General features: G+C 50.9%; 2 protein-coding genes across 7 annotated transcripts in view; one reads left to right on the forward strand and one right to left on the reverse strand.

Annotated features, from left to right (window-relative positions):
* Positions 1–5,092, reverse strand: part of FAM120B (family with sequence similarity 120 member B) — a 52,754-nt gene extending 47,662 nt beyond the window's left edge. For 2 of the 4 annotated variants that reach the window (XM_074580178.1, XM_074580179.1), the window contains exons 1-2: positions 4,971–4,994; positions 502–1,547 (exon numbers count right to left, since the gene is read on the reverse strand). In XM_074580178.1, coding sequence (XP_074436279.1) covers positions 502–1,521 — 1,020 coding nt within the window. In that variant the 5' untranslated portion in view covers positions 1,522–1,547; positions 4,971–4,994. Of the gene's footprint in view, positions 1–501; positions 1,548–4,970 lie in introns of all 4 variants that reach the window. The other 2 variants (XM_074580181.1, XM_074580180.1) reach the window with 2 other exon arrangements.
* Positions 5,093–11,448: 6,356 nt separating this feature from the next.
* DLL1 (delta like canonical Notch ligand 1) lies at positions 11,449–20,728 on the forward strand. 3 transcript variants are annotated; one of them, XM_074580184.1, is made up of 11 exons: positions 11,449–12,588; positions 12,798–13,109; positions 13,352–13,412; positions 13,685–13,942; positions 16,417–16,477; positions 16,957–17,087; positions 17,228–17,397; positions 17,546–17,762; positions 18,478–19,270; positions 19,380–19,494; positions 19,887–20,728. In XM_074580184.1, the coding sequence occupies exons 1-11, from the start codon at positions 12,529–12,531 to the stop codon at positions 19,890–19,892; spliced, it is 2,184 nt and encodes a 727-aa protein (XP_074436285.1). In that variant the 5' UTR covers positions 11,449–12,528; the 3' UTR covers positions 19,893–20,728. The 3 variants fall into 3 exon arrangements, with proteins under 3 accessions (XP_074436285.1, XP_074436286.1, XP_074436284.1); XM_074580185.1 differs by having other exon boundaries at positions 18,478–19,318; positions 19,380–20,728; XM_074580183.1 differs by having other exon boundaries at positions 19,380–20,728.
* The last annotated feature ends 708 nt before the right edge of the window (positions 20,729–21,436 follow it).

Raw genomic sequence — 21,436 nt, forward strand, 5'->3', positions numbered from 1 at the left:
GACAATGAATCTGAAGGATAATTAACCTGATCCAAAACCCACGAGATACAGATTTATAGGAAATTTCTTCATCTCCTCCACAAGAGCAATTTCAATTTCTGCATTAGCCCTTTTGATACCTTGACTGCATGTGCCAGGCACAGCCAAGCACACCGCTAAATAGCTGTAGCTGACCTGTGTGCTCTCAAAGCAAAACCCAAGTAATTACACCACGCAATACACAGGAATTACATCTGTATGCCCAGCTATAGGCATATGCAGGAGCTGCTCCCCATTATTTGACCTGCCTGATGCTTCAGCAAGAGAGGAACTGCTTTTAATTAAATGTGCTGCATCGGCCCTCTTCGTGATGCATGTAATAGTCCTAACCATGGCTGTTCTTAACAGACAAAAGATTTTGCTCAAGCAAATTTAAATCAATAGGTTCAGTGTACTCATTACCAACTTCCATTAAGCAGTCATAGCAATAAAGTGACCATTAAGCTTTAAAAAACAAGGTACCTGAAGGATTTCCTTATCTTGACACATGGCTGTTTGTTCTTGAAGGGAGAACGTTTGGCAATTTGTTACGTTGGGAGGAATCCACGGAGACCGCTGCCCAGGCAAAAGATAGGACTGCACTCCTCTGTAAAGTAATGTCATGTCTGATCCCAAAGGTAGCACCTCTTTCAAGTGTTCCAGGCTGCTGTATGAGCATGGAACTTTTGAGATGTAATTTGCTACGGCTAGAATTACATTTGCCCTTCTGCTGTAGCTGTTATTCTTGTGGGGACTGGTGACTAAACATTTATGCCAAAAGCCTTCCAACAATCTTTCTGGAACAACATCATTGCCAAGCAAGCAAGCAAAGAGAGGGAGGTGTGTCAAACTAAGACCCAATGCATGGCAAAGATGTTCTCGAGAGTACATAAGAGTGACCAGTCTGTCCAAACGGAGCTTCTCAATGGAAAAGTAGGGGCATGTGTTATAGATGAGGTAGTCGCTATCTTGGCCAAGAATTCCTATGCAGTTATGTTCCAAACCATATGCAGCCACCTCAAAGTCTGCCTCTTGCAACGTGCATACTGTTTTTTGACCAAGCGACTTTAGGGCAAAACGCGTAAAAGTAGGCAAAGCTGAGGGAACAACAAACATTCCTCTCCCTGGTTGTTTCCTGTGAGTCTTGATAAATTGAAAAATTCTGGCTATTTCCTTGTTATTCTGAAACCTCCGTTTGATCCATTCATCTCTCTTTTTCTCTTCCACCACTCCATCAAAGTAAAACACCAACTTGATACCAGCTGCCATAAAAGCTTTAATAAAATCCTCTAAAATGGCAAGGTACTCCCGCCACTGTCCACCACATACCCAGGATTCTGGTGTGTACCAGTATCTAACACAACTCATGGCATCTACTACGATAACAGGTGGGAAATCAGGGTGATCGATGCGATGTTTTTCTGCTATTTCTCTCAGATCTACCATTCTGCATACATCAGGGCAAACTGTTGCCACAAATCCCTGCAAACCTTTAATGCCCATGGCTGATCTCTGAAACCCACAGCAGTCTGAAAGAAGAAAAAGAAAAACAGCATTCTAAAATGCAATACTGAGAAAATTAATGAAATTCTACAATCAGGAAAAAAAAAAAAAGCAGCTTGGGAACGGAACTGTTATTTTTCTGCTTTTGCTGAGAGCTTGTTGTATTGTCCTGGCCTTTATACAGTTTGAACCAGTTTTCTTCCCATCAACAAACTGAAAATAAGTGCCCATTCACTTTGCCTTCCACTTCTGCTTTTTATATCAGTGAAAACTGTAAATATCAAAAGGTTTTCATGAATATGACTTTAAAAATTTCTGGTTAATAGCATAACATATAGAAAAGTACACATTGCTAGATAAACAAGTATAGACCTAATTAAAAGCTTTATAACATCTTACCTGTACAAGCTTTATAACATCTTAGTGTACAACACAGGAATTAATGGCTTGATTTTCACACTAAAAGTATATGAACGTCTTTAATTGAAATCAGCAGAAAAAAATACATAATAACTTTGGAAATCAATCTTGCACCTTGATTGTGTGAATGGTTCAGTTACCATCTGAGTTTATAGACAATAGTTCATTGATAGGGCAACAGTTGCAATGCTTCTGGTAGTATCAGTTCTGCTTTGAATCAGAAATTCAATCCATTTTACCATCCTGTCATTTGAAGACATAATTTTCAAGACTTGTTTAAAGAATTAGAGGTTTACCTATATTTTGTGAATCTACAAATCTGACCATCATTAATAGTGAAGTTAATAAATTAAATGGCATTTCTAACATGCACTGCAATTTTGAACCAGTCAGTTTTAGAAGACACACATGCAAACATAAACTAGACATTAAATAATTAAAATTGTATAAGTCTATTTTCAGTTTAGGAAATACCAAAATATTGAAGAAGACAGTCTCCACATTCTGTGGCAGAACTTTATAGCATACCAAATGAAACAATTTACGTATTCCTTAGAGAGAGAGTTGTGGGATAAAATGAAAACCATTGATGACCTCCATTTTTATTTCTGGAAGTCTCAATGCAAAGAATTTTGGCATAGCCTGTAGGACAGAAGTGCTCTTTCCCCTACGACAGCATCAATTTCCTCTACCTTAGCATCATTTTATTTTAAAGGACCTTCTAATGACGAATGGATGTAACAAGCTCCATTAAGCTTTGTTTTCTTTTTTATTCTCAGAAAATCTGTTTTGTTTTTATTTTGATTTTACTCGACAGTTAAATCCCTTCTCAGTTAAACAGTGAAGAAATTCACTATGTTTTAATTAAACAGGTACAATTTTTCCTGTTTTTCACACTGCTGACATTTCAATTACTGACTGTCTCAGGGGTGTTACATTACAATATACATGCTTATGGTATACAAAAAGAAAAAAAGGAAGTTGAATTCACAGAAGTACTGTGAATTGACAGCTTTTAAAAGTATTCCTGCAGCCTCAGAGTTTAAATATCTAATACCCTCCAGATACAGGTTTTGAATAGCATCCTCTTTAATCATAGAATGTTTTGGGTTGGAAGGGACTTTTAAAAGTCATCTAGTCCAATGCCCCTGCAATGAGCAGGGACATCTTCAACTAGATCACATTGCTCAGAGCCCCGTGCAACCTGACCTTGAATGTTTCCAAAGATGGGGCATCTACCACCTCTCTGGGCAACCTGGTCCAGTGTTTCACCACCCTCATTGTAAAAAATTTCTTTCTTATATAATGTAATATGAAATACATACAAAATAAAGCTAAGTGCATACAGTAGACCACATTGTTATAAAATCAGAAATAAGTGTGTATAAATCTGCTTCATTGCTGCACATGGATACAAGGTAGGACACTGCTCTCTCTATGATGCTACTTCCAGTGTTACCTGGCTGCCCTTAAGACTCCAGCCATTTGCTTTTCCAGGAAAGACGCATCTCTGATTCCAAACGGTTTGATCACTGGGAGGTTACCGGTTTTTGTTACTTTCCATGGAGACTGAGCAATGTGTCTGTGAAGGTCTTTATCTTTCAATCACTAACACGTGCGGTCAGACTAAATGATATGAGGTTGCTACACAGACGCAGTATATCATGGCAGGTCTTACCTCTGCAAAAATGCATTGCGTCCAAGCAAGTTTTAGTTATGAGTCAGTACAGTGGCTACACTGTTCAGATAGTGGCTACACAGTAGCCTAGAGCAAGAAGTGCCAGTAAGTAGCAACTTACTAGTTATACTGTACTATAACAAATGGAAACAAAATTTCCCCACCTCCTCACACCTGTATTTTGAAGCATTCCTCTTGCCTAACAATTTAACCAAGTCTACAATACAGAGTTTCTCAGAAAATTTTCCAGTGTTAGTTTAGCTTAATCAATAGCAAGTTCACAGCCAAACACATAAGCAAGCACCTTGGCCGCTTCTAGCATTTTCATATTACTATCAAACACATTCGTTGAAAGCATGATAAAAAATGCAGTTTATATTCTGTCAACTGTCCTGTTTCACTACTAAACAGTAACAGTCATGTTAAGGAAATTGCTCTCTAATCCATCAGAGTAACAGAAAAGAGAACAAGTAAGATCTATCTACTGTCTTGAGAAGTACTTTCACCAGAAGCACCTCAATAATGTTGGCAGAATCAAGACTAAAATGTTTTATGTTGTAATGCTAAGTTTCCCAAGAGTGAAAAACATGCACATTCTGTGCGACAGACAAACAATTTAAGACTGGATGCTTATTTCTGATGTCACTTGTGTGAAATGGAGACCTCGGGTTACCATAGGATCTCAACTGCATTACTATCAACTGCATGAATCTGCAAGGTGAAAAAAAAAAAAGTTTTCTCCACAAACTAAAATAACCAAAAAACGTTTTCAAGCCATTTTATACAGACACAAAAATTCCGAGAGATGAGCCCTATAACAGCTGATACCACTAAACTTCATCCTGCCAGCAAGCAACCACCACGATACAAATTTTATTATGCCCACAGTAACACACAGCATTGCAACGGGTTGTTAGGAGAAACGTTCACAATAACCACTCCAGCAACAGCCCAGAGGCCCACAGCACAAGGAACTAGGAGCAAAGTCCTCCACTTCCGACGTGCAGCAGCGCCGGGACAGGCCCGCAGCCCCCCGCCGCCTTGAAAGGCCGGAGCCTGTCCCCGAGGCAGGGCAGCGGGAGGCCGCGGGCAGGCCAGGGCCGGCGGCATCTGCCCGCCGCTGAGGGGAGGGCCGGGACTTGCACCGGGCGACCTGGGAGGGCCGCTGCCTTCATCCCCGGGAAGGCCTCGGGAGGCCGTACAGCGCCCAGGCCACGCCGCCGACCAGAACCGCAGCTCTATCCCCTCTCACCCGCAACGAGTTCCCCCTACCCGCCCCGTTCCCCCGCCCCCGCGCGGTGTGGCCGTTAAACGGCCGCCCGCCCCCTCCTAACGGCCCCCCAGCACTGACCCGAGCCTGCGCTTCCGCTTCCCGCGGGGCGGGGTTGCGCATGCGCCCGGCGGCTCGGCTCGGCTCGGCTCGGCCCGGCCGGCCCGGCCCGGCCCTGCGGGAGCGGCCGCACGAGCGGCCGCGTCATCTTCGCTGTCCCTGTCCCTGTCCCTGTCCTTGTTCCTTGCCCGCCCCTGCCGTACCCGCTGGTAGCGCCCTCCCTGCCCGCTCTGCCGGGGACAGCCGGCTGCAGCGGGGTCCTTCGCATGACAGCGGCGGGGGGCCGGGCTGGTTTGAACAGCGGCTGTCCCCGCCCGCGGCCTGGTGTCCCTCGGCTTTGTACGGCCACAATGGGGCCGGAGGGGCCATTGTGCCCCCGAACAAACCCAGCCGGGACGGGGGCGGGGGACCGGGACGTGGGGAGATGAAAGCTTCGCGCACCGAAATTGCTTGAAAACGCCCGAGTCGTACACGGGAGATTTATGTGGCCCCTGAGGGCCGCTGGCCGTGGGGGAACAAAGCGGCCTGGGGCAGCATGGCGGGCGGCTGGGCAGGACCCGTCCCGGAGTGGGGAGGGGGCCGAGTTTGCTTTGCGCTGGTCGGTGCTTGCCGGTTGGGGGGAACCCCCGTTTCCCCCGGGGCACAGCCCGGGTTAAGGGCCTGGCTGCAGGCCTGATGGCAACACGACCTGCTCCCACCCTGCCGGCAACAGGTGGGGACCTGAATAACTTCACATCTTTTCGCGGAGTGGGGGGGAGGTAAAGAGGGACATGGGGGAGCCGGTGGGAGGATTAGATCAGATGTTATTGCCGGTGAAAAAATTAAACAGAGTGGTGCTCTGGGGAGCACAGATTAATATATTTGGTGACTCCATGCGCACAAAGGCTCACCATTGTAGCTGTGTCTGAATGCCTGTGAATAGGACGGAGCATATGTGGCCTGTCACCGCAGGTGCCCACATCTGTTCGTCTCCGGGCAGATGCTCTCAGAAAAGGGGAGAGCATTTCCAAAAGCTCCGGCCCGCCCCATCCATACCCATCCTCTTTCTCATAATCACCTTCTGCAGAGGAAGCTTCTGCCCCCTTCTCCCTCCTCCCCCCCTGCTTTTCCCTGCACATGGAGAGATGTGGAAAGAAATAAAAACGACGCAAATTGGAAGTGGCTCGGAAAGCCCTGGAAACATACGATCGAACTGCCCCCCCCCTTCCAAAGTTTATTAGCAGCAGGTTTTGCGCCGCAGCCAGCAGACAATGGACAAGATGTGCACACCGGGCAAAGGGGTCTGCAGGCCACAGGGGAACAGAAAAACCCTTCATGCATGAAACGCAGTACAGTACAGCAGCACGCTGCGCTGGCTGTCATAGGGGAAGAGCAGTCTGGGCAACTACTCTGGAGCGGTAGTTTGCCGTTACTATTTAGACTGCTGGCTTAATGAAACTGGGGAAAAGACAAGAGGGGTTTCCCTATGAGAACTGGTGAAAGCAGCGAATATTGCTGATGAATTCAATATCAGAAGGGAATATTTCCAGCCATCCAGTGAAACCTCGTAGCCGGAATGCAAAACATTTTTCTGAGAAGTGCTGTCATGTTTTTTATCCCGTGTACATGATCTGAGACCAATCGCTCGCCCTCACCACTCTGCGACACTCCACCAAGACAAGCCAGGCCTCGGTGCTGTGTGGGGTTACACCGGGCTTGCCTGGTGGGGCAGACGGGTGCTGGTGCACAGGGGAAATCTCAGGATCATGGGATATTTCGTGTGGGAAGGGACCTCAGAAGGTCATCTAGTACAAACGCGATCCGTGGTTTCTAGAGTGGCAAAGATCGTGAGCGTCTTCATGGAGTTAAAGGGGGGCAAAGAGGCCAGTTCTCCGAATGCGAGGCCGAGCTGCTCCCCAGTGGGACACGGCGGTGTCCCCGAGCTGTGACCAGGGGAGGCAGCGGGACCCGCCCAGCCCGCGGCACCCGCGGGAAGGTTCGGGGGAAGGTGCTCTCTGGGCTCGGGGGGAGCCCGAGGGCCCGGGGAGACCAAGGCAGGGGGAAGCCTCCTTCCCCCGGGCCTCTCGTCCCCGGAAGGCCCCGCGGCTCTGCCCTCCGGGCGGGCGGTGTGCTCCCTGGCAGGGCTACGCAGCCCTTCGCCTTTCCCTTCACTTTGGGAGCAGCGACAGTTTACGCACACGAGTGACCAATTTTATCCCTCATAGTTTCCCATAAGCAAAATCCCGTCGGAAGCAAGCCAGGGAGCAAACCCAAACAAACAAGAAGCGCAAGGGAGCGGGGCGGGGAGGGGGGGAGGGGGGGGCTCGCTTTCTCCTCGTGTGCAATCAGTAAAACACATATAGGGGCCACTTCGGGATTTGCCCAGGGAAGGGTTGGAGAGCAGCTGGCTGCGGTAATCTCCTCGGGAGACAAAGGAATGCCCCGTCCCAGGATCACAGGTAAACACACAACCATTGTCATGAAAATGAGGGGCTAGGATAGGGCCGGAGCAGATGATTTGCGATTTGAAAAAGGGGGCTGGGGGGGAGGGAAGGCCCAGAGCTGCTTATCTATCATCTGGCCTCGCTGTGTGCCAGCTGAGCCACGCGACTGCCCTTTCTTATTCTAATCAGCACATGCCTTTGCAACTTTGGGCTAACCTACACGCTAAACTTCTTAATCCCCCTCCCCGCACACGGCAAGGGCGGCGGAGCGCCCCTCCGGCACCTCCGCGCCCGCCGCCCACCCGCCTTGGGTCGGGGCGCCCGGCGGCGGGGATCCGGGCAGCCGCCAGCACCCCGGTCACGCCGCCGAGCCCGGGGCCAGCGGGGCAGCCAGAGCTCCGGCCCGGCGGCGCCCAGCATTGCCCTCCCCTCCCCTTCCCATCTCCTTCTCATCCCATCCCAATCCATCCCATCCCGCACGGACAGGTGAAGGGGGCCTGCGGGGAGGGCTGCGGCGGAGGGGCAGCCGCGAACACATACCTCCGTAGGGACTATAGACCTAATTAAAATATTATGCACACTCGGCTACACATAGCTACACACGTACACGTCCCTCCGCCGACGCACCGTTCGCCATATGCCCGGAGCCGGCCGTCCCGGGAAAATTCAGGGTTGCGCGCCAGCGATGGCAGCGCGTCGCCCTAATTAACAGCCCCCCCCCGCTTTGAAGTGACTTTTCCCATCATCTGGCGGCTGATGGGGAGCTCTCGGCCGCGCTGCTGCGCGGCGGGACCGTAAATCCTCGCCGGGGCAGGAGCGGGGGGGGGGGGCGGCGTTGCGGGAAGGTTATCAATTAGGGGCGAGGGAGGGGGGAGCACAATACCCCACCAGCTCCGGCAAGCCGCTGGCAGGCGGGACAGGGCCCGCCGCGTCCCGGCCGTGCGGGGTCGCCGCCGCGCCCCGGCGGGGTCCCGGGCACAGCGCCCGCCCCCGGGGGGGGGCGTCCCGCCGCCGGCTCGCCCCGTCGGGGTGGGCAGAGCGTCGGGCGGGAGCGGGCGCGGGCGCCCGTCGGGGGCGGTGGGGCCCGGTGCGCGGGCGCGGTGAGCAGCGCGGGGGCGGGCGCGGGGGGCGGCGGGGGGCGGCGGGCGAGCGCGGTGCGGAGACACGCGGTTGGGAGCGAAAAAGCGCCATTTGGTTGGGAGCAGATGGCTGGCTGGGGGGCTGATCGCGTCTAAAGGCGTGTCATCCCCCTTCAGCGAGAATCCCTAAGGGCTCCCCTTGTCTTCGAAATCAATGAAAATTAAAGTGCAGAGAATGGATGAATAGTTAGACCTCGAGTCCCTCCTTTGTTCGCCTCAGCTACTGGTGGGCAGGAGTTAAACTACAACAGCCTCCTATAGAAACACTTAAGTTAAACAGTCTCCCCGTTAGCCCAGCATCTGAAAGAGAGAGGGAGAGGGGGGAAAAAAGCAGAAAAAGGAGCTTTCTGCTTGATTTCCCCAATACAGAATCGCGTGGCATAAATTAAGCCGGAGAAGAATGAGCGCCGTGGGCAGGATCCTGCCGGCTCTCACGGCGCCTTTCAGTCACGCTCAGCAGCGGTAATCGAGAAATCTGTGCCACGTCAATTTAACAAATACCCGGTACCGAAGGGGGGTTGTTAAGGATTTGGGGGCAAGTTTTTTCGGGTCTTTTTTTTTTTTTTCTCTCCCTATCGCTAGGTTAAAGCCCTCGCGCGTGTAACTTTTTATTTCCAGTTTTTTAAGCAAGGGGATGCTCATGGACCAACTTTCTGTCTCTCGTAGATTAAAAGATCGCGGTGATATATCACTTCTCGCCTCCACCCACGGGCTACCCCCAAATTTCAAGACATATATTGCCCCCCCCCGCCCCCCGACCCACTCGCTTAGTAAACCCGATACGAAATGATTTCTCCCCCGCCTCTTTCTCCGTTTCCCGAGGGTAACGCCGAATCAAAGTTTGCGAAGCAGCGGCAAGCCACTTGAAAAGATGTTGACGCTAGGTGGCAAAAGTAATGTACAGTTAAACCCGGGGTGGCTGCGGGGCGGTCCCCCCCGCCCCCGCTTCCCCGCTCCCCGCCGCAGAGGCCGGGCACCTCCGGGGCGGGGGGGCGGCCAGTCCTCTGGGGACCCGCCGCCCGCTCCGCTCCCTCCCCGGCCGCCTTCCCTGCGCCCTCGCACCGTGCATGCGGGATCGCTGCTCCCCTCTCTGCCCAGAGATAACTCCGGGGTAAAAAAAAATACCAAACCCCCAAACATTCCTGTACATTTAAGCTTTCACTTAAGCGTCGAGGGGCAGGGAGAAGAAGAGTACCTGGATGTAGGTGTCTCGTTCGACCAAAAGTAGATGTAAAGAACGCACACGTTGAGTGGCGAAACGTTGCTACAGTCTGGATGCTTGTTTAAGTACCGAGGGTACCTGCCTGGATTTGGGGTAGGTGCCACAAGTCTCCAGTAAATGAACGTGGGCAGCCACAGTCTTGGAACAGTCAAGAAGTGCTGGGCTGAATGAACTCATTAGTGATTTTCTTTTAATTGGTATTACCCAATGCTTTTACTTTAAGAAGTCTTTAAGATTTTTTTTTCCTAGCGCATTGTAAGATAATTTGTGATCTAGACATCTGCTTCAATGAAAGTCACATTTTGCCATGCAAATGCACGTTTCAACCCAATAAAGTCGCCATAATAAGGCTTTTAGCACGGCATACCTACAGTGAGGTTATTGTAGCCAAATCCTCTCCTTTCGCACACAAGCTTAATCTGTGCTGAAATGATCTGTTACAATTAAAATGACATTTACAGAGACAGTTACACCTTGCATCCTAATGAATCCGCCTGCGCCTACCGAAGGTGTTTAAACAGAGGGCCCGAACAAAGTGGAAAACCCCGCTTCGAGTGACATGCCAGAGTCAGCCTCCAACTTTTATCCCCCGCTTCCATCCATCATTAAGAAACTGCTCAAATGGTAATCATCTCTATCCCTCTTTCACCGCACCAGTAAACTCCTTTCCATGTTTTTAAGATCAAAACAAAAGTTCTAGTGTCTGATGGATATGTAAAAAAAAATAATAAGGTGACGGTTGGTGTAAAGTTGGGTTGTGGTGGTGGATTTTTTTTTTTTCTTTACGGAGGGGGGAAGTGCTGGAAGGGATTTCTTTAAAAAATGTGCGGACATTGTTGTAGAGGCAGTAGCGTGCGCCGAGGGGAGCTCTTTCTCTCCCTCGCATTGTGCAGGGAGCAGGTGCTGTCTACATTACCATACAGCTGAGAGCACAAAGAGCTAACTGATTCAGCCCTCACACAATAACAAACGGCCTTAATGACAGCCACGCGAACGACACACACCAAACTCACTTTTTACTAAACTGAAGGAGGAAAAAAAAAAAGAGAGAGAGAGAGAGAGGGAGAGGTTGCTGGTGATGATGATAATAATCATAGAGCGGTGCGGGACCCGGGCGGAGCGGGTGACTCTCTCCGGCAGCGGTGGTGGCGGGGACGGGACCCGCGGAGCCCCGCACACGGGTCCCCTCCACGGGTCCCCTCCGCGAACCCGCCCGCGCCCTGCCCCGCCGCCGGGACCCCCGGGGACACCCCCCCCGCTTCCCTCCGCCGGGACCCCCGGGGACCCCGCTTCCCTCCGCCGGCGGGATGAGCGCGGCAAGGAGAGCCGATGGAAGGGCGAGCCCCGGCTCGGTGCGCGCAAATTCATCCCCCCCCTTCCCCAGTTATCCCGGTTACACCAAGGGGAAACGCGGTGTGAATTTCAAGGGATCGGATTCCCCTTGTTGTGGCTCGCTGGCTCCCACCTCCCTCGTCCCTTTACAGCCGAAGATGCCCCTTGGAAGTGGTCATGATCACCGAGTCACTTTTTTTGGGGGCACGGCGGTTGCTTTTGCACATTTCAAGAGGTAATTACAGACCGCCGTCCCCGGGGTTTTCTCGCCGGAGCGTGTTGCGCTGCCTTCTCCCCGGTGCAGAGGGGGTGTTACCCTCTCCCCGGAGCAGAAGGGGGATTCTTGCGGTTACCAAATTTGCAGGAATGTAAATGAGCACGTTTTGTGAGCGCGGAGGGGAGGGGGAGGAGGGTTGCACATTTTACAGCTCACTGACCATTTGGCGATCCATTGAGAGGAGGGTTTGGAAAAGTGGCTCCTTTGTGACAGCTCTAGCCAGATTGGGGGGCTGCTCATTTGCATCTCATTAGGCATGCAGGCGGCCGGCGGGATATAAGGGAGGCAGGCGCCCAAGGAGAGGCAGATCCTTAGCGCTTCACCCTCGGAGAGAGCCGCCGAGCCGCGGAGCGGAGCAGGGCAGGGCAGGGCAGAGCAGAGCAGGCACCCCCCTCCCCCGTCGGAGCACACCCGGACACGCTCAGTGCGCCGCTATTGAGACACGAGCTTATTTTTGTTGGCTGGGATTCCTCTAAAAACAAAAGTAAGCCCACAACAAGGGAAGAGAGCTTCGCTTCTTTTGCAAAAAAAAAAAAAAAAAAAAAAAAAGGGAAAAGAAAGGGGATCAAGGCTCCGACGTGACCTGCCCGCCGCCGCTGCCGTTTGACACCCACCAGCCCCGACGTGCGCAGGGCGAGCGCAGCCGCGCAGAGCCGCGCAGAGCCGCTCCCGCATCTCACTGCACCGGGAATTATCGCCGCTGCCGCCGCGTCCGCCGCTGCCTCTGCAGGGATTGCCAGATCGACGATTTTTAATCTTCCTTGGGAAGCCTTTTCTCTGCCTCTGTTGGGAATTAAGTTGCTTTTATTTTTTTTTTTTTTGTTCCTGGAGAAAAGGAGGAGCACCGTGGATTGGGAAAGAAAAAGAGTTTAGCAGATTAATCTTAACCTTTTCTTTTTTTTTTTCCTTCTTTTTTTTCTTTTTTCCCTTTCTTTTTCCTTTTGCCATCCGAAAGAGCTGTCAGTCGCCGACAGGCTACACCTAAAGGCATCGACAGAGGGAGAAAAAAAAAGTCAGAGACACTCCTGAAAGAAGGAGACCGTGACACTAACTCTTCCAGCTCTGCTGGGGCGAGCGGCTTTGGCCGCTGTGTTTTTTCTCTTCCCCCGAGAGACACTTTCCCCTTTCCCCTCGGACGAGAAGACAAGGGGGAGGAAAGCGAGGGCACCAGAGCTGCCCCTCCAAAATGGGAGGTCGGTTTCTGCTGACGCTCGCCCTCCTCTCCGTGCTGCTGAGCCACTGCCAGGTAAGTGCCCGCGGCGTTGGGGGCAGAAAGACCTGCGGTGGTCCCTGCACCCGGGGGTCCCGCGGGGGTGCCGGGGACTGTCGCTGCCTGTTGCAGCCGGGAGAAGCAGGGAGGGGGCTCGGGGAGGGGGGTGTCAGTCCCGCGGACGCCTGGCGGGCCGGGGGAGCGGGCTGCCCGGCGGGCTGACGGCCGCTGTCCCCTCCCCGCAGGTCGGCTGCTCCGGGGTCTTCGAGCTGAAGCTGCAGGAGTTTGTCAATAAGAAGGGGCTGCTCAGCAACCGCAACTGCTGCCGCGGGGGCGGCCCCGGCGGCGGCGGGCTCCAGCAGTGCGACTGCAAGACCTTCTTCCGCGTCTGCCTCAAGCACTACCAGGCCAGCGTCTCCCCCGAGCCGCCCTGCACCTACGGCAGCGCCATCACCCCCGTCCTCGGCGCCAACTCCTTCAGCGTCCCCGACGGCGCGGGCGGCGCCGACCCCGCCTTCAGCAACCCCATCCGCTTCCCCTTCGGCTTCACCTGGCCCGTAAGTGGGGGAGCAGCAAGGGTTGTGGGGGGGCGACCCTCGACCCGTCCTGTCCCATCCCATCCCACACCCTCCAGCCGCCCCAGCCGGGCGAACGCCCATCTGAGGGGCCGCCAAGCCCCCGAGGGTCTCTTGGGGGAATGTGTGTATGACTAACCCCTGGAGGGCTGGGGGAGCTGCCTCCCGGCCCTGCCCACTCTCACGCTCTCCCGGTGGGTTGTCTCTGCTCCTTCTTTCCCCAGGGAACCTTCTCGCTCATCATCGAGGCTCTGCATACGGACTCACCTGACGACCTCACCACAGGTAACTGTCCTGAAACAGACCCTTCCCCGGAATAAACCCAACCCCGTGGCCCCACTCAGCCCCTCTCTCTGCAGTGTGCAGTGTGTTTGCCCCATCCCATCCCTGCTCCTCTTTGGGAGACCATGGGAAGAGAGGCCAACCTGTTGGCACACAGCCCTATCATCCTGTCCCTGTGGTTCCCGTCCCACCAGAAATCCCCCGTTGAGCATCTTCCTACACCCCTGCTGGCTTCGGGCTCCCTGACAACACTTCCCCTCTCCACTTTCATACAGAAAACCCCGAGCGCCTCATCAGCCGCCTGGCCACCCAGAGGCACTTGGCGGTGGGTGAAGAGTGGTCCCAGGACCTGCACAGCAGTGGCCGCACTGACCTCAAGTACTCCTATCGCTTCGTGTGCGATGAGCACTACTACGGAGAAGGCTGCTCTGTCTTCTGTCGCCCCCGGGACGACGCCTTTGGTCACTTCACTTGCGGAGAGCGTGGCGAGAAAGTCTGCAACCCGGGCTGGAAAGGCCAGTACTGCACTGAGCGTAAGTGTCCACCTTCTTGTCTCCTTGGGCCCCGGTTGCAGCAGTGTCCCCTGAGCTCTCGGGGAGGGGGGATGACACACGTTTCTCTGACATCAGGCCCCATGGGAGAGGGGGAACTACAGTGGGTGGAGGTCTGGTGCTGTGTACAAGCTTTACTGATGTCAGGGACAGGAGGTCTTCAGCATTGCCAGAGAAACTTAACGCAGACAGCCCCTTCTCAAGCTAATAAAATGTCAGTGTCAACATTACACTCTTTACTCATTTGCTGTACACATCAAATCTGATAGAAAAATGTTCAGTAGTTGCTTGAGGATTTATTAAAATACATCGGGACTGCTTTTTATACCTAGCCACCCCTTCAAACAGAGTATATTGATATCATCATCTACATGATGCACGGCTTCAGGAGAGGGAGCTAGGCTTTGGCAGCATCCATGTGGCAGGCCTATTGGTAGGCTCATTATGGTCTGATGTCTTGCCACCTTGCACTGAGAAAAGTATTGGGAGGTACAAGATAATTCTTTGTGGCCTCTAGACCGTATGTTTCTCATTTGGGGTACTCATAAACTGCCAGTAACAGAGATTGTTCCACAAGAACATTCAGCTTCTTCCCCATCTCTCTTCTGTGCCATTGTCAAGATCATTACCACTAATAAAGTAGTGAAGGACATGAGTTTTAAAGTACACCTGAGCTTGAAGTTGTTGAGGAATGGGGTGTGTTGATACAGCAGGAAAAGCTGGGACAGTAAGCAGATCAGAGAGAGGATGGTCAGAGATGTCAGATGCCTCCAGCTTTGTACAAGATTACTGCCCTTTGTAGATCCATAGCGGTGTACACCCAAACATGCACACATTGCTCCTGCAGCAGCATGTGATGGCATTCTCTGTTTGTGTGTAGACACGGATCTGAAGTAGCTGGCAGATGACGAACTGGGTGAGTGCTCCTCCCCAGTCATCAAAGTGCCAGGCAGGCAGGGAGAAAACAGTTACAGGCTACAAAGCAGCCTCTTGGTTTTCTTCTTCTTGTGTTTTTGTTTTTCTTAAAGCCCACCTACACTGTGGTCTCAGCTGAGCTGCTACCAAATGACCCCAGATTGATTATTCAGACTGTTAGTGACTGCTAGGATGCTTTTAGCAGTTCATGGTACAATGTTGCACAATAAACAGCAGGCAGAGGGGCTCGCATTTCCTTTGATAGTGTTTTAAATAGGAACTACAACCTTTCCCATGATCAAAAGTGCCTAGCCCAGTTGTGTCAAGGGGTGGGGAAAAAGGAAGCATTTTGATAATGAGCTCTTTTGGGGCTGTCAGCACTTTTGGATGCCTGTACATCGCTGCTCTTCCCATAGCAAAGTAGAAGGCTGTCCGTCTTTCTTGACTTGTTACGTATGCTCTTCGCTCTGCTTTCCCTCTCAGAAAAAAAAAGCTTATAACAGCGAGGCAAACCTACTAGGCAGGGGAGATGTGTTTATGTGTGCATGCAAAAAGAATGTTTTGCCGTTAGCGAGCGGAGCTGCCAGTCGCAGATTGCTTCCCGTCGCCTTGCCCCCAGCTCCATTCTTTCCAACTTGGAGGCGATCTGATTATCAGCGCCGATTCTTTCTTTCTTTTTCTTCCCCCCCTCCCCTTCCCCTCGCATGCCATTGTCTCCGGCTGGCTTTGTTGAATTAAAACTTTGCAGTGCCTGCTTAATGAGTTCCATAACCAGGCGAAGTAATGAGCAGAAGTCCCTTTTTTCCCTTCCCTCATCCTCCCTCCCGCTGGCCCGCTTACCTCTTTTACCAGGGCTGCACCCACCCGCCCGCCCCTTTTCGGAGCAGGATGGAGAGGCGGGGGGCTGTGGGGGGAAGGAGGGAGGAAGAACTTTAGACTTATTTATTTGAATAAGAAAAAAAAAAAGTTTTTTTGCAGCGAAATCACGCGCGTGCCATAGATTAGCTGTGGGCAGGGATAGGCTGCCCGGCCGCCGGCCGCCGGCCCCATTGGCTCCGGGGCCGGGGTATTGTTGCAGTGGGGCAGCTGCTGGGAGAGAATAGACAATAGAGCAGCTGTCTTGCACTGGCACCCTGCACACCAGCTGTCCACTCTTATCTGCACACACACTTTCGGGGGATATTAAGAGGTGGAGCTGTGTGCATAGAATTGGAAAAAAGGACTTCTGACCCTCACTGGGAAGGGAAGGGGGGGGTGGGGGGGTGAGGGGCTGTGGGGAAGGGAGCAATTGTGAGCCCTCTTTTGTCTGTGTGCAACTGTATTAAGAAGAATGCTCATCCCTGGCGATAAGTAAAGTGCCCAGTTACGGGGCGAGATCAATACTCCTGCAGACTCCAGAGATTAACTCAGCTGCGCTTAACTGCCCCGACCTAGTAAAAAGGGCTCGCTCCCCACCCGCAAGGTGCTCTCGGGATCGGACTTGTAAAAGGGAAGCGTTCGGCCCCAGCGCTGATGTCTCTCTCTGCTTGGTTTGTTTACAGCGATTTGTTTGCCTGGATGCGATGAGCAACACGGCTTTTGCGACAAACCTGGGGAATGCAAGTAAGTTTTCCAGCTCTCCTCCTGCTCCCTTCTTTGTCTTTAACGTTGATGCTCTGGTGTTAAGTAAACCATTGGTCATCGGAAGGGTCAGTTTAAATGCCTTTCTTCATATTAGATGGTAATTTGAGAAATCCAGGTGATGCCAGATCAAAGTATAAATCTACAAGTCAAACATCAGTGCCATTAATATTAACCTAATGAGTTTACAGTGCTGTGTGTAAGGTTTAGCTGTTTGTTACTAGAGTAAACAAATTAACTACCTGGAACCATGGCTCTATCTAAGGAAGTGGAAGAAATAGCTGGGACCGATGAAAGCTGATGCTACGGTTGGACTCGGTGACTTTCTCACATGAAGGATCACTGAGGGCTTTTAGGAAACTTGATCCCTGGCATCAGTGTGTTTGCAGAGTTTGCGATAGGGTTTCCAACTGTGAGAAGTCTAAATCTGACGAGACTTTGTTGTTGGTTTTTTTTTTCAGATGCAGAGTGGGTTGGCAGGGGCGATATTGTGATGAGTGCATCCGATACCCAGGCTGCCTTCACGGTACCTGTCAGCAGCCGTGGCAGTGCAACTGCCAGGAAGGCTGGGGTGGCCTTTTCTGCAACCAGGGTGAGTTCTCAGTCCTTGTCTGAGCGTCTGTTTTAAAACGCAGAAAGCAAGCGGCTATTTCCAGCTCACCCACCCTGTGCTAGCCTTGCAAAGTAGCAAGTACCTTGACCGCCCTCTTTTTTAAAAAAAATCTTTTGCAGACCTGAACTACTGCACCCACCACAAGCCCTGCAAGAACGGTGCCACATGCACCAACACTGGTCAGGGGAGCTACACTTGTTCTTGCCGACCCGGGTACACAGGCTCCAACTGTGAGATTGAAATCAATGAATGTGACGCCAACCCTTGCAAGAATGGTGGAAGCTGCACTGTAAGTTTGAGTTGCTTGTGCCATTTGAAACCACAAGGGTGGAGTCAATGTCAGTTTTACCGATTTATTTTTTTTTCCAAAATCCTTTTTTGGATTTCAAAGCAACTTCAGATAAATATTTTGACCGTTTCTCATTTCTTCCCCCCAGGATCTCGAGAACAGCTATTCCTGTACCTGCCCCCCGGGCTTCTATGGTAAAAACTGTGAGCTGAGCGCAATGACTTGTGCTGATGGACCATGCTTCAATGGTGGGAGATGCACTGACAACCCTGATGGGGGATACAGCTGCCGCTGCCCACTGGGTTATTCTGGGTTCAACTGTGAAAAGAAAATCGATTACTGCAGTTCCAGCCCTTGTGCTAATGGTAAGGCCAAAGATGCTACAGTGAGCTTCTAAAATGAGACCATCCAGTTACTTTGGCTTCTGGTCTGTTCATAGCAAGGCCCACTGATCAATCATGGTCTATGTGATGTCAATAGTTGACTTGGTGGAGGAACTGTACTTAAAAAGTAATGGTGTGGTTTGGGCCACTGCTGCAGATTGCATTTTCTCAAGGCGTGACTGTGGCCAGGTAACTTGGCCTGAAGCTTCATGCATAAAAACATGGAGGATTGTATTTAAAAATGTTCTGCAAAGACTCTTTGAGGTCTGTGGATGCAAAATGCCATACGAGTGCTAAATATTACTACTAGCAATCTGGTAACAGTAATCTTCCTGTTTTGAATAAACTAGTGAAGACTTTCTTTACTGCAGTCCTCCTTATTCATCATCACTCAAACTCTGTAACATGAGGTTGTGGTATTAACCTGATCTGGACTAGCTTTGTTGTCCAAGCTGAGTGAAATGTCAAAAAGGGAATAGGATGGAGAATGAAAAATAGAACTGATTAACAAATATCTTCCTTAAAAAAACCCCATACTTTTTATGGTGGAGTGGACTTGTCAAATGTTGAGCTAACCTCTCAAAAAGAAAACTTTTCTCAGCTGCCGGTTGCGATGGTTGTCCTGAGAGCAACAGGTGGGAGGCTGTCGGGTCTGCCTGTCCACCACTCAGTGCTCATCCCCTTTGATGTCTTGCAGGAGCCCAGTGCGTCGATCTGGGGAACTCTTACATATGCCAGTGCCAGGCTGGCTTCACTGGGAGACACTGTGATGATAACGTGGACGACTGCGCCTCCTTTCCCTGCGTCAATGGAGGGACCTGCCAGGATGGCGTCAATGACTATTCCTGCACCTGCCCCCCGGGATACAATGGGAAGAACTGCAGCACCCCGGTGAGCAGATGTGAACACAACCCTTGCCACAACGGGGCCACCTGCCACGAAAGAAACAACCGCTATGTCTGTGAGTGCGCCCGGGGGTACGGCGGGCTCAACTGCCAGTTTTTGCTCCCCGAGCCGCCTCAGGGACCGGTCATTGTTGACTTCACCGAGAAGTACACGGAAGGCCAGAACGCCCAGTTCCCCTGGATCGCTGTCTGCGCCGGGATTATTCTGGTGCTCATGCTGCTGCTGGGGTGTGCAGCTGTGGTCGTCTGCGTCAGGCTCAGGGTGCAGAAGAGGCACCACCAGCCTGATGCCTGCAGGAGCGAGACGGAGACCATGAACAACCTAGCGAACTGCCAGCGCGAGAAGGACATTTCCATAAGTGTCATTGGTGCCACTCAGATTAAAAACACAAACAAGAAAGTAGACTTTCACAGCGATAACTCTGATAAAAATGGCTACAAAGTCAGATACCCATCAGTGGATTACAATTTGGTGCATGAACTCAAGAATGAGGACTCTGTTAAAGAGGAGCACAGCAAATGTGAAGCCAAGTGTGAAACGTATGATTCAGAGGCAGAGGAGAAAAGTGCAGTACAACTAAAGAGGTATCTCTCACATCCAAGCGCGGGGGGCAGCTTGACTCTGAAGGGTGTGTGTGTGTAGCATTAAGCAACAGCCATGTGACCTATGTTGTCTCTTTTTTGTCCTCCATAGTGATACTTCTGAAAGAAAACGACCAGATTCAGTATATTCCACGTCAAAGGACACAAAGTACCAGTCGGTGTATGTCATATCAGAAGAGAAAGATGAGTGCATCATAGCAACTGAGGTTAGTATGCTGCCTGGCAGTGGGAGCAGCAGAGAAAAGTCTCGATGCGCGACCCTCATCTAACACACGTCAGGGCAGCTAAACTGTTTTCCTTGGTGCCGCGGTGATTTGTACCTGCTGAAATCCAGCCAGCTCGAGCTTGTTGTGCTGTGGATACTGTAAAGACAAGCTCAGTGACTTGCTGCACTGGCAGTTATGGGTACGATGACCTTTGCACACAAGGGTACAATGATAGTGTGGTTGTGGTCTGCAGACTTACCCCTTAGTGTCCTTCATGGAGAGCCCGTTCTTGCCTGGTGTAAAGAGAGAGTCCCAACCCTCTGCAGCTTTATAGCCCTCTTCTTACTTTCCGTTAACCTCTCCTGATCTCTGCTCATGTTTTCTCTCACCAGGTGTAAACCAGAGGCGATATGGCAAGGTGGTTGTTCAGAACAATTTCAGAGGAGACGTGCCCCGATGAATGCTGCTGAAAGAGGAATGGGAGATAGATTCCTTCACTGACTGCTGCTGAGAAACTAAATTCAGGCTTGAGCTGGTTCTCTACTGAAGTTAGCAAAGTGACTGCAAAATAAAGAAACCAGATGGACACCAGGCAAGGGTCTGTGTTCAAGGATTACTGTTGCACTGCCTTTTACGAATTTTATCATTGCACTATGGTCAGTTGCTTTTCTATATATATTTAAATGAATGGACTTAATTACTACATAAGAAGCATGCACTGCCTGAAGTGTATATTTTGGATTCTTATGAGCCAGTCTTTTCTTGAATTAGAGACACAAACACTGCCTTTATTGTCTTTTTTGATACTAAAATGTGTTTTTACTAGGTGAGAAAAAGTGTGTTATTTTTTTGAATTTGTAAAAATATTTTCATGATAATTGTAAAGCTTGAGTATTTTGTGATGTTCATTTTTTTTATAATTTAAATTTTTTGGTAAATATGTACAAAGGCACTTCGGGTCTATGTGACTATATTTTTTTGTATATAAATGTATTTATGGAATATTGTGCAAATGTTATTTGAGTTTTTTTTACCGTTTTGTTAATGAAGAAATTCATTTTTAAAATATTTTTCCAAAATAAATATTATTAATGATGATCAGAGTGCTATGTTTATTCTGTTACCAATGATAAACTGACTGAACCTTGCAGCCAGGCATCTGACAGGCTTCTGTGGGCTCATGGGTGGATGGAGTAGGTCTGAGACCTATCACAAAGACTGGGGAACAACTTGTTCTGTGTAGATCCCCCCCGGACTCTTTCCCCTCCTAAGCTTCTGAACTGTTGACTGCATGGTTGTACTCACTCTTACCCCAAATGCAAGTGCCGGTCAAAACCTCGAGCAATGTTTGCTCAGTCATGTTGGACTGTGTATATATAAACACATTCGGCATCACTTCCCGAGGAAGAGCAACATGAGCGCAGTGCATTGCAATCCAGACACGGGGCTTGTCGTGACTCAGCTCTTCATTTCTCTCACTTGCCTGGAGCCCAGGGGAGTCTGGGACACTCAGGGCATGTCAGCAAGGGTCCCCCGGCTCAGGCCTTTGCTGCACACCCATGGGTTGTGAGGTCCCCCAGTCACACCTGCCGGGGGATGGCACTTTCCTCCCTGGGAAAGGGTGACACTGAATTGACTGGTGGCCACAGCTTTCCTGTCTGTGATACCTGCCTGAAGTATTAGTTGCACCTCTGGTTTCAACTCTGCCCCTGGTCCCTGCTGCCTTCATACTGGGGCAGGGTGTGATCCCATCCCCTGGCTTGGCCCCGAATGCTCAGGCAATTTCCCCAGTTTAACTTGCCCCAACTAGCTCTCCTTCAGGTTGTGCTGCATGTTAAAACAGAAACAGGAGAAGTGTTCTTCCGCTTCAGGAAGAAAAGGAAAATCTAGGAAATAAATAATTTACTTTTTGATTCATTAAAGCTGAACCCACCCCAATCAT

Source organism: Larus michahellis, chromosome 3, assembly GCF_964199755.1.
Source record: "Larus michahellis chromosome 3, bLarMic1.1, whole genome shotgun sequence".
NCBI classification, from domain to species: domain Eukaryota; kingdom Metazoa; phylum Chordata; class Aves; order Charadriiformes; family Laridae; genus Larus; species Larus michahellis.

Coding starts and splice junctions, on each gene's coding strand:
- DLL1 (XM_074580185.1), top strand. CDS start 12,529: ATGGGAGGTCGGTTTCTGCTGACGCTCGCCCTCCTCTCCGTGCTGCTG. Junction 12,589..12,797: donor TGCTGCTGAGCCACTGCCAG/GTAAGTGCCCGC, acceptor CCCTCCCCGCAG/GTCGGCTGCTCCGGGGTCTT. Junction 17,763..18,477: donor TTCCAGCCCTTGTGCTAATG/GTAAGGCCAAAG, acceptor GATGTCTTGCAG/GAGCCCAGTGCGTCGATCTG.